General features: G+C 48.0%; 1 protein-coding gene across 2 annotated transcripts in view; it reads left to right on the forward strand.

The window, feature by feature from the left end:
• The window catches only part of Rasgrf1 (Ras protein specific guanine nucleotide releasing factor 1), a 106,904-nt gene extending 98,668 nt beyond the window's left edge, over positions 1-8,236 (forward strand). For both annotated transcript variants that reach the window (XM_059267059.1, XM_059267058.1), the window contains 4 exons: positions 408-487; positions 3,974-4,091; positions 4,992-5,060; positions 8,013-8,236. In XM_059267059.1, coding sequence (XP_059123042.1) covers positions 408-487; positions 3,974-4,091; positions 4,992-5,060; positions 8,013-8,105 — 360 coding nt within the window. In that variant the 3' untranslated portion in view covers positions 8,106-8,236. The remainder of the gene's footprint in view (positions 1-407; positions 488-3,973; positions 4,092-4,991; positions 5,061-8,012) is intronic.
• The last annotated feature ends 4,392 nt before the right edge of the window (positions 8,237-12,628 follow it).

Genomic DNA, 12,628 nt, shown 5'->3' on the forward strand with positions numbered 1-12,628 from the left:
TCAGTGGCAGGGCACTTGCTTCATATGTCAACATCCCCAGGTTCAGTCCCCAGCACTGAAAGAAACAATCATGACCATGAACTCTTAGTTCTTTCCTGCTCTAAATGCAGGCCCCCTCAAGTCACCCACCAAGTCCTTCTAAATCATCAGTTCTCAGGAGCTTACCAGTTCCCAGGGTCATTACTCACTTTGGTGTTCTAAGAGATATATGGGAAGAGAAGAACATATGACAGGGATCAAGCCTGAGTCCTAAGGAGATCACGGGTGAGGTTGCCAGGCACAGAAAGTCCCCAAATCCAAGTGTGGCCTGGAACCCTCAGGTCAGCATGTTGGATCATGGGCCGGAGCCTGGGACTTGGGACCTGCATGTGTGTTGAATCTTAGTAAATGCTTCTGGTTCCTTCTAGACGAAAGCTTTGATTGACAAGCTCCAAAAGCTTGTGTCGTCAGAGGGCAGATTTAAGAACCTCAGAGAAGCTCTGAAAAAGTAAGTGATGCATCTTCATCATTGTTGTGTTTAAAATTGTAGACTGCATTACAGAGGCCTCTTCTCGCCACATCCGGTCCACGCAGGAGGTCTGCCTGTCCCTCTCCCTGCCATTGAGACCCATAGACTCTCCAGATCCCAGCAATGGGTCAGCTTTTCCCTCCATTATTTACCAGAGAAATTCCAGAGCAGCTTAGCTGTCATTGACCGCAGAGTTGGTGCCAGGTCTCTTGATTCTTAAATGCAATTTTCCATTTTAATAACTCCAATAACTGGCGTGTCAAGTCAGTTTATTTAGTGTGGTTGTGTTTCTTGTTCATGATAAACAGTCATCAAAATGAGTGAGTACGCGGGGCGGTGGTGGCGCATGCCTTTAATCCCAGCACTAGGGAGGCAGAGGCAGATGGGTCTCTGTGAGTTAGAGGCCAGCCTGGTCTACAGAGTGAGATCCAGGACAGGCTCCAAAACTACACAGAGAAACCCTGTCTCAAAAATCAAAAAATCAAAACAAACAAACAAAAAAAAATGAGTGAGTACATTACTAACAGTTGCGTCTTAGAATCAAAGAAATACATTTTACCGATGTTGATAACATCACCTTACAGTTTGCAGGGTACCTCCCTGACCGTTGCCACTGAACCCCATTGATACTGCCTGGGAAGTGGGTTTCTCAACCCCAGCACTGTTGTTAGTTGGTCCAGGATGGTTCTGTGTTCAGTCCCACAATTGCCTATGCATTGTGGGATTTCTAGGTGCATCCCTGGCCTCACCCCCATGGGTTGCTAATGACATCTCTCCTCTTAAGACTACCGGAAACATTTCCAGACATTGTGAATCCCCACCCTAAGGCAGCTCTTTCCATCCTGTCTTTCTAGACAAAAGATGGGGACCTAGTGGCTATGCCAAGGTCACGTGAACATGGCATTAGAACCTGGATTTGGCCTGAGCTGGCCTCCAAGACCAGTGCTTTGCAGTCTGCCTTGGGCACTCTCTCATGAGGTTTGGGTACCTCTGACAAGGAAGCCATGACTCAGCTCACTTCGGCTGCACGTTCATGAGACGTGGACTCTGAAAAGACAAAGTTCTGCTTTTATTGCTCCCTAGAAATGCTTTCTTCAGGCTTCCATACTAGGCCCCACCCCATTTGTCCCTGTCTCGCTGCTGGCTGGCTGGCTGGCTGGCTGGCTGGCTGGCTCCTCAATGGACCTCGGAGATGCTGGGCCCCTATAACTTCCAGGAATACTCTCCTCCCTTCCATACACAGAGATCTCTTGACCACAGCCAATAAGAGCCCCAGTGGAGGTCACTGCACATGGCCATGGGACAGCCAACACCTCCAGCCCTTGACATTGGCTGGAATGCCCTGCTCACTCCCTCTTACCAGCCAGCCTCTCCTGCTGCCTCTTCATGTTTCCTTCCTGCCCTACTTCTTGTCCATCCCTCACTAGCTCAGTGTGCCATCGCCTTGACCATCTCCACTTTGTTTATGTCCTCAGACAGATGTTGAACCCATCTGTGCTGTCCGGCCGTCTCTCCTCCGCCTGGGCTCCCAGGAGCCCCTGTGGACTGTGCTTGTGCGGAGCTGCCCCACTGTGCATTCACCAACTGTCCGTCTGCCTCTGGGCGCTGCTCCATCTGCCTCCTTCACACGGCTTCCTCATCCACCGCAGCCACTACTGCTACCTAACTGTCTCCGTGGCTCCCATTCTGTCTGAGTCCCTCTCCTGACTGTCTTCCCTTTCAGGTTATCTGTGTAAGTGCCTCCCCTAGAACCCTCCGCTGCCCGGGACACAGGGCAGAGGGCTTAGGGGGCTTCTGGGAACCAAGATCTTTATGTAAGGCAGATCTGCCCTGTGGAGCTGGAGAACATACCATGTCCAGTGATGCTGGGGAGTCTGTTTCATCAGAAAAGGGCCAGAAAGCAGAAGATGATTGACAACAGTCTTCAGACAGAAATAATGACACACCCAGAGAGTCCTGCAGCGGCCCTCCTGTGTGCGTCCTCAGCCCCATTCAATCGTCCCTGGAATCTTTTTCAGCCTGTTGTCGCTGGGCTCTTACTCTGGACTCTCTTCAGCTTCCTGGTCCTAGAGAGCTCCATCAAAAGAACTCAGGCAGGATACACAGTGCAGTGTAGAAAAGATATATAGAGTTTATTATAAAGACACGTGCTCAGAGGGATGAGAGCGAACAGTGGCCAAAGGGACCAGTGTGGTGACCTACATGGTTAGGTGGGCTTCACACTCTTTCTAAAGCTCTCTGGAACAGCTTCCTGAAAAGCATTTTCCTGTCCAAGTGACTGACAGCCCCATTTGGATTAAGTCTTAAGAATGGGACAATGCGGTTATCTTTGTTCGAGAGCAATCTTACTAGATACTTATCTACTGATGACCACTTAGGCAGTTTATAGTGTCATTTCTTGAGTTGGGAACGTAGATCAGTTGGTAGAGTGATCACTTTAGCTTTCAAGAGGCACTGAGTTCGATCCCCAGCACCACATGAAATCAGGTGTGATGGTCAGGACAGCCAAGGGTATGTAGAGAGACCCAGTCCCACAAAAGCAAAAACAACAACAAGAATCAGATGTGACAGTACACACCTTTAATCCCAGCACAGGGGAAATGGAGACAGAAGGATTAGTTCAAGGTCTATACCTCACTTTCCTCCAGCATGGCAGGGGTGTCAAATGGCCTGAGGAACAATTCCTCTGCCATCCTGGCACTGAGCTGAGGGGAAATTGTAGAGCACTGTCTCAGGAGTCCGCTGAAGCTGCTGAAGGGAGGAGGGAGGATAATGGCCACTCACTCCATCACCAACCCCATTAATCCTTCCCCTGCACCCTCCTCCCAAGGTACCAGAAAAGTTGCCATGGTACAGGCAAGGAGTCCCTGCTCAGAGCCACACATCAGAGGCCTGGTCCATCACACCAGGATCTCATCTCTTATAACCATAGACCCTGGGAATCACCCACCCTTCCCAGAAGACACTTCTAGGAAGGTGATCAGAGGACCAGCCAGGGTTTCCTGCTTTGGCCCCTAAACCTAGGTGGCAAGAGGACAGATCTTGGGGATGCTACACTGAGTGACTGCTGGAACTTGGGTGTGGGTGGCCCAGCCTTCCTAGAGGTGACTGAACATAGAGTAACAGTGGAAAAAACAGTGAACTGGGAGGAGGCTGGGAAGAGCCGGTGAGCTCCACTGGGCAGACACCAGAGAAGTAAGAAAGGCATTTTGGGTCACAGAGGGAGGAGATACAAGTAAGACCCCCTTCCCCGCAGGCTGTGCGTGAGGGTCCAGGCTGTTCCACACTATCCCACCCTCCAGCCTGGCTTGCAGTCTAGGCAAGCTTGAATGTGCCCCATGAGTCTTCGTAACTAGAAATCCCTTTGCCTCTAGCCAGGCAGAGTCTGCATGCAGGGTATTCTGTTCTTAGCAGAAGTTCCTTTCCTTAAGTGAAAAACTTTTGTGGATGCCATTTGTTTCCAAGTTGTGACCCACCCTGTGTCCCTTACCTGGGGATGTACCTCACTGACTTGGCCTTCATCGAGGAGGGGACACCCAATTACACAGAGGACGGCCTGGTCAACTTCTCCAAGATGAGGATGGTATGTTTCCCTGGGTAGATGGGGGCACGACTCCAGACTGAGCCACCCAGACACTGCCCCAGCACAGCCTGTTCTGCCTGCCCCTGTTCCAAGTACACCCAGTGGAAGGCCACCAGTAAAAACTGTGACTGACACTAATGACATTAGCCCTGTGTTCCCTTCCTTTCCCACGTTAGCTCAGCACCCTCCCTACAGGGAAGGATGGGGAAGGTCAAGAAACCAGCTCATGTGAAAAGAAGAGCCGGTTCTGAATGCTGGGTCTGACCCCACACCCCACACCTTTCCTCACATCCCACCCTTTAATGTCCACAGAAATGCTTGTTTTGTATAACTAAAGAAAAATCATTCTGCAACACCACCACCTAAGAAAGAAAGTTTCAGATCTGCTCCCAAAGATCCAGAACATGAGGTTGAGAGGACCCAAGAAGACCCCTCTGAGTAGGCACAGGACTTCTGGACATCCACATCTCTCACTCATCCCAAACAGAGAGCCTCGATTTGCACCCATTTTTGCAAAATGGGCTTACACATTAATGAAAAGCGTGCCTTCCAAACATAAATGAGAAGCTCCATCTTGGTGATAGAGGGAAGCCCTTATGCTTCACATCCTGGCATGCACCCATTAGACACCCACAAGTCTTTCACTTTGACAGGCAGCTGGGGTTTGGTTGTAGTGGTGTTGGGAAGTCTGTGGACCTGACTGAGAGAGTTTCCTCAGTCACACAACATGCACACACACATTAGCACAGTTATCCCAACAGACAGGTGGGTGGTGTAAAGAAAGCCAGTGGAGTTTTTCAAGAGGCAGTGTGACTTCAGCCATAGCTACCGATGACCCTTTTCATCCACTAGGCAGCATGAGAGAGCAGACTATTCTAAAACTCCCCTGCCTTCCCGCAGATCTCCCATATTATCCGAGAGATTCGCCAGTTTCAACAGACTGCCTACAAAATCGAACACCAAGCAAAGGTAAGAGGACAACACTTGGGGTCTCTCCTCTCCTTCACAGTGCTGCTGTCTGCACAGGCTTCTGCCCTTTCCTGGAGCATCTTTCTGCACCCCTTCCAGGATTCATGGTCCAGCCTAAAATGCCATGTCCTTAAGGAAACCACCCTATTACTGTTACCTGGCTGCTCCTTACTTGTGATTCTTGCCTGATTTGACATCCCACAGGTGGCTTAAAACAATGTCTGCTCTCCCACAGGGCTAGAGAGGCGGCTCCAAACATCCCCTTTGCTTGGTTGGTTAGTTGTGGTTTTGCTTGGTTTTTGGTTTATAGGGTGCGTGCGTGCGTGCGTGCGTGCGTGCGTGCGTGTCTTATAGAAGTCAGTTTTCTCCTTCCACCACATAAATTTCAGGAATTGAATTTAGATCTCCAGGCTTGGCAGCAAGTGCTTGCCATCTTGCTGGCCCTTGATTGGTGTTTTTTCAAAGCCTCACGTAGCCCATGCTGGCCCCGGACTCAATATGTAGCCAAATCTGACCTTGAACTTAGCATCTTCCAGCCTCCATTTCCCAAGGGCTAGGAATACAGGTGTGCACCACCATGCTCCTTTTCTGTGGTGCTGAAGATCAAAGCAGGACTTTGCAGATGGTGGTCAGGAAACTGAGCTGTATCCCCATCCCCAAACACTTCTATTTTTTGAAAGTACTATGCCGCAAAGACACAGAAGTCACAAGTTTTCCTCCCAAAGACCAGAGTATCCTTCTCAAGTCTGTATCTGGGCCAGTTCATAAACACAACACATTCTCCTTCTACTATAATGTCACCCGCTATCCATTGCTCATCCTGTTTTCCTTATGTGTCTGGAGTCACTCCTTCCTGAGACAAAGTGGCCTTTTTCTTGCTTAAAGCTGCAGAGAAATCCATTTCTCTCACTAATCCTTTATGTGATGGACATCTAGCTCATTTTACTCTTTCTCTGCTACAAACGAAGCCCAAAGAAATAATTTGTTGGAGTTGAGGATATGAGTCAGTTGATAGTTACTTGCCTAGGATGCATGATGCCCTGGGTTCGATCCCCAGCATAAAACCAGGCATGGTGGCCAGGGCCTGTAACCCCAGCCCTTGAGAGGTGAAAGCAGAAGTATCAGAAGTTCTAGGTAATTGCATTCTTGGCTACATAGCAAATTTGAGGCCAGTCTGGACAACCTGAAACCTTGTCTCAAAAAAAAAAAAAAATGTTGCTGGGTATGGTGGCATACACCTTTAATCCCAGCACTCAGGATACAGAGGCAGGTGGATCTCTGTGAGTTCAAGGCCAACTTGGTCTATATAGTGAGTTCCAGAGCTACATAAAAGAGAGACCCCATCTCAAAGAACAACAAAAGTTAATTCTCTGCCATGTTCTGCTCTGCCGTGTAGAGAAGATCTGTGGATAACTAACTGGGTCACTTGTATGTTGATCTTTGTTCATCCAATAGACACATATTTATTGAGTGAGTACTGTGCTCCCAGCACTATCTCGGGCCACAAGGCACAGTATACAAAATAGGTAAGTACTTGGTCCTCAGGAGCTTGCACTCTGGTGGGAAATAGACAAAGAAGTAAAAGCCACAGTATGACAGTAGCACTCAGTGGTAGAATGCTTGCTTGGCATAACTGAGGCTCTGCAGTTCAATTTCCACCTACTACAGCAAAAAGAAAAGCTAAATGAAACACACACACACACACACACACACACACACACACACACACACACACGACATTGCTCTAGATTAAAGGAGAGATTAAAATACATGGCATATAAATTCAGTGTGTGAATGTTGATTTAGACCCCGGGTTTATAAATACCATGAGGGCTGGCAAGGTGGCTAAGCAAGCCTAACAACCCAGTTTGATCCCCAGAACCCACAAAGAGAGAACTATGTCCCCAAAGTTGTCCTCTGATTTCCACATGCACACCATGGCACATGAATGCCCGCCCCCCCACACACACACACACAAAACACATATACACACATAATAATAATATAAAAGTGCAAATCCTGGCTGGCCAGAAGCTCAATATGTAGACCAGCCTGGCCTTGAACTCACAGAGACTGGCCTGCCTCCGACCCCCACCATATCTAACACTTTTTTAAAAAATACCTCATGAGGGCTAGGATTACTTTTGTACATGCTAGGCAAGCACTCTACCAACTGAGTTATATCCCTAGTCACACATCATTTAGCCTATAATAAAAAAAATAGTATTTTTTTCGAGACAGGGTTTCTCTGTGTAACAGTCCTGGCTGACTATCCTGGAACTTGCTTTATAGACCAGGCTGGCCTCGAACTTACAGAGATCCACCTGCCTCTGCCTCCCAAGTGCTGGGATTAAAGGAGTGGGCCACCACCGCCTACCTTAATAAGAAATACTATTAAGGGCTGAGGAGATAGCCTAGTGCAGTGTTCTCAACCTGTAGGTCATGGCCCCTTTGGGGGGATCAAACAACCCTTTCAGAGAGAAAGAGAACTATTAAGACATAGGCCATCAAAACACACACACACACACACACACACACACACACACACACACAATCTTAAAACATAATTTAAATAGAAAAGTTATATTAAGACAAACACAGCCAAATATGATGGTGCTAGCACTTGGGAAGCTGAGTTTGAGGCTAGAGTTAGCATTGTCACCTAGCAAGTCCCTTGGGGTGGTGGAGGTGGCCAAGACCCTCTGCCTCGTACGTGTGTGTCCTGAACCTACAAAAGTGTTTGGTTCTGCCAGGCATGGTGCTGTTCAGACTTAAAACAGAAGGATGGTCTCAAGTTCAAGACTAACCTGGGCTACGTAGTGAGTTCCAGGCCAGCCTTGGGCTATAGAGTAAGACCCTATCTCAAATAACCAAGACAAAAGAAAAACTTTTGCAAGAGACCCAGTGTCCAGGGACGTCCCATCATTCTATTGCTCCTTTCTCTCATTTCAGGTGACTCAGTACTTACTGGATCGATCTTTTGTAATGGACGAAGAAAGTCTCTATGAGTCTTCTCTCCGAATAGAACCGAAACTTCCCACCTGAAGCTGCACCCACCCTGCCCCAGCCGCTCCCGTGGACACCCGCTATATGATATTGTACATAATCGTTTGGTTCCTCCGGATTTCTTCTTCAGTATGTGCTTCTCCAAGAATACAACTCTGTTCTTGTTCTTAGATTCCTGTAGAACCGGAATATGAATTTCTGCACTGTCTCAGACTCTGCCCCACCCCCTGCGGAGCCTCCTCCTTCAAACAGCTGCACTCCCTGTCAGCTCTCCAATCAGAAGGGGAGACAGAGCCCACGTGACACAAGTCTCAGACTCCAACCCTGCTTCGTCCCTCCCAGCCCAGACCCCTGGGTTAGCTCAGGCCACTCAGGCATCCTCCCCAGCATGTTCCATGTAGTTGTTATAACTGGGTGGGGGGGAGGGGGAGGAGGGAGGGGGAAGTCATACCTGCAAGTCCAATCCTTGACACCTCTTCCTGCTGATGGTGATGCCAATTTCCAAAGCAGCTTCTTCAGCCAAAACCGCAGGTCTCAACAGTCCCCATTTGTCGAATCCCAGTAAATTTGGCTGGAAGGGAGTCCTCTCCGCTGAGAACCACGCCCCTTGCACCAAACGCCACCACTTCCGGCACCGTGCTGCCCTCTGCTCTAGGATTAACACCAGATAGCATGAAAAGCAGGCTCAGTAGAAGTGGACAGGGCCCTGGAACTTCTCTAGGAAAATGGAATCACTACACCAAGTCGTGGTGACTCTGGCCGACCTCTGCCCAGCCTCCACTGGAAGTCAGGAACACAAAAAAACCATCACTTCTCCTCCTTCAGCTGCCTGACAGTCACTACAAGCTTATGTTGAGATGCCCTGAGTCTGTATACTTTGTGGTAATTAGTTCCATGACATAGAATTAGGAAATCAATAACCGAGTGTTTTTATTGCATATACTGTAGTCCTGTCTAAATGCCTTCTAGCAGGAATATAGTGAGGTAGTGCTTATTCTGTGAATATTACCATAATTTTTTTTACATTGTACAGTAGAGAGAACACTCAGACGTGGCAGGCATGCTCCACTACAGCAGACAGACAACTTTTGCTGTAAGCAATACCTAGCGGTATGAGGATTCTATTTCAAGCCCTAAAAATGTTTCCACTCACAGCTTGTTTGGAAAAAAAATTTTTTCCATTTTTGTAAAAATATATGTTTCCTGATTACCTCTTGCTAATAAATCTATTCTATCTCAGGGTGAACAGTGAGTTTTCATGGGTTTCATTTGTTCCCACAAGAAATACTGGATGAGAGTTGTTCCTTACCAATCCCTGGGCTGGCATCAGAGCTGCCCCGTGACAGTGACATCATCCTTGCTTTGATCCGATGAGGTTGACTGCTTCCATCACCCATGGTACCCAAAAACCATCCCTCGGAAACCGAATGACTCGAAATTATTTGCCTTGTTTTGCCCGGTTCTGTGGGTTTACTGGGCCCCACTAGCAGCTCTTGCTTGGGGACTCTCATGAGACTACAATCAACTGCACAGGAGCAAGGGCTGGCATCACATGCAGGTGGCCCCTGCCCAGATACTCGAGACAGCGGTCTGACACTGCTAGCAGTCGACGTTTCCCAGGTGCTGCTCTAGGGCCGTCAACAGGATCATTCACAGTAGCATCTTTATGTGACTTGGGTGTCTTGCTATGTCCAAGAGTGACCGCTCCAAGTCTCAGGAAGACATTCACGAGGGCTTCTTCCAAACCTGCCTCCGAAGCGGCAGAATGGCATACAATGTTCTACGTGTCAAGCACAAGGAGAGAGGGTTTCTGTTCTCGACGGGAAAAGGAAAGGAAGAAATGTCTAGCCATCTTTCGCTGACTAGAGAAACAGACTATGAGAGCCACACTGCCCGACACAGGTGCAGAAAGTACGATGCCAAGGAGAACGACCAGTGGGCTGAGGTGAAAGTGAGGAGGAGGGGAATGGAGCTAGCTCCACAGGAGTGAAGACAGCAGTGTTGAGAGATGATCTACCAGGAAGAGAGGGTGGGGCGTGCTGTGCCCCGCAGAGGGAGAAGCATACAAAAAGGCCCAGATGCATGAGAGAGTTAGAATGTTTTGAGAAATGCTAGCATGAGTGTGCACGGTGTTCAAGTTGCTGGGAAAGAAATGGAGGTATGGTGGAGGAAATCAAACCATGGGGAGCCTGGAAGAGGGCTGGCAAAATGACTCAGCAGGTAAAGGCTGCTCTTGATGCCAAGCCTGACAACCTGAGTTCAATCCCTGAGACTCACATGATGGGAGGAGAGAACTGACTTGTACAAGCTGTCCTCTGACCTCCACGTGCACACGTGTGCACCACCTGCATGACCCCCCAACACATACATACATACACACACACACACACACACACACACACACACACACACACACAGACACGGACACTCAGAGAAAAGGATTCCAAAGGGCAGAGCAGCACTCAAGGCTTGGAAGATAGCATGTCTGCACACACAGCGCTGTCCAACGTCTCCGGGGATAGCAGAAGAAGATGAGCAGATCAGCAATGGGAAAGGCCTGAGCACTGCCCTTAAGAGGAGTAGCTGGTCACCACCGGGGTCTTTCATTGTGAGTCGTGGGCTCAGCTCAGATGTCTCCTCACTGTCACCCATAACCACCACCACCAGTCCCAGGTGGAAGGCCTACTGTGAGGTGTGGCCTTCTGGTGCTTCCTGGGGCCCCCTTCCCCGGAATGTGAAGCCAGCTGGCTCCATAGCTGCTCTTCAGTTCCTGCTCTCATTCACGATGGGGCTAAAGGAAGGGCAGAGTGGAGACAGAAAGGTCTCCGAAGAGTAAAGTCTAGGTTAACTCTCAGCCTCACCCCCTGGGCGTTGTTAGTCTTCATTGTTAACTGGATTAGACTTGGATCACCTAGAAGACTCACTTCCAACCATGTCATGGAGTGTATCTCCAGAGAGCTCTGAGGGGGTCAGGAAGACCCATTCTAAATACAGTTGGGTTCCCATGGGCTGGGTTCCATGACTGAACACAGAGGGAGAACACCAGCAGACAACTAGCGTCTCTCCCTTCTTCCTGACTGTGGACGCAATGAAACCAGCTGCCTCCTACTCCTGCCACCATGTCTGCCCCACCGTGATGGGCGATGCCCCTTGAACCATGAGCCAAATAAACCATTCCTCCCTTAAAGTGCTTTCTGTCAGGGATGTAGTCACAGTACCAAGAAAAGTCACCAATGCAAGCACTTGCTGGCTAGATGAGACCAGCAAAGTCACTCAACCTCTCAGAGACTCAGTTTTTTTTACCCAAAAAACTGAGCTTGAAAATAACATCTCTGGCTAGAGAGATGGCTCCATAGCTAAGAAAACTGACTGCCCTTCAGAAAAACCAGGTTCCAATCCTAGCACCCACATGGTGGCTCACAATGGTCTGCAACTCCAGTTCCAGGGCAATACCCTCTTCTGGTCTCCATGGACACTAGGCATACACATGGTACATAGACATCCACACAACACAGACATATATGCAGTCAAAACACCCATACATGTGAATTTTTTTAAAAGGAAAATGATATTTCATCACAAAGTAGAATTAACTGAGCCAACACAAGCCAAGCACCACTCATTGAAAACCCAAAATCCAAAATGCTCTCTAAACTAAAACTCCTTGATCTGCAACGTGGTACCACAAGTGGAAATTTTTTGTAGTTGACTTCATGAGGCAGATCACAGTCAAAAACAAGCACATCAAGAACAGTCCATCAGGAAAAAAAAGAAAAATAGTGCATCGGGGTGGGAGAGGCGGATCGGCAGCCAGGAGCACCTACTGCTCTTCCAGAGGACCTGGGTTCAGTTCCCAGCACACCCATGGCAGCTCACAACCTTCTAAAACTCCAGTTCCAGGGGACCTGACAATTGATGCACAGACTTAAATGCAGACAAAACACCCATACACTTAAAATAATTTGTTTAAATAGTGTATCAAATTACCTTCAGGCTGTGTGTATGAGGTGCATAGGAAATATGTACAAATTTCAATTTTAGACTTAGGTTCTGTGTCCCCAGATACCTCCCATACATACATACATACATACACACACACACACACACACACACACACACAAACAAACAAACATACATATATATGTATATATATATATAATATAATATATGCAAAGCTTTTAAAATAAAAAAAATCTTAACCATAAAACACTCTTCTGGTCACAAGTACTTCAGATGAATACTCAGCCTTAAAATACTTAACACAGAATAAACAGGTATGGCAGTTCTTGCTTTTAATCCCAATAGGAAGCTGAAGCAGGAAGGTTGAGTACTCAGATCCAGTGTACATAAGACAGTATCTTAAAAAAAATAAAAATAAGGGGGCTGGAGAGATGCCTCAGTGGTTAAGAGCACTGGCTGCTCTTACAGAGGTCCTGAGTTCAATTCCCAGCAACCACATGGTGGCTAACAACCCTCTGTAATGGGATCTGATCCCTATTCTGTCAGCAGGCGTACATGCAACTTACATAAAAATACATGAATAAACAAATCTTTAAAAATAA

This window comes from Peromyscus eremicus, chromosome 7, assembly GCF_949786415.1.
Source record: "Peromyscus eremicus chromosome 7, PerEre_H2_v1, whole genome shotgun sequence".
Classification (NCBI taxonomy): Eukaryota; Metazoa; Chordata; class Mammalia; order Rodentia; family Cricetidae; genus Peromyscus; species Peromyscus eremicus.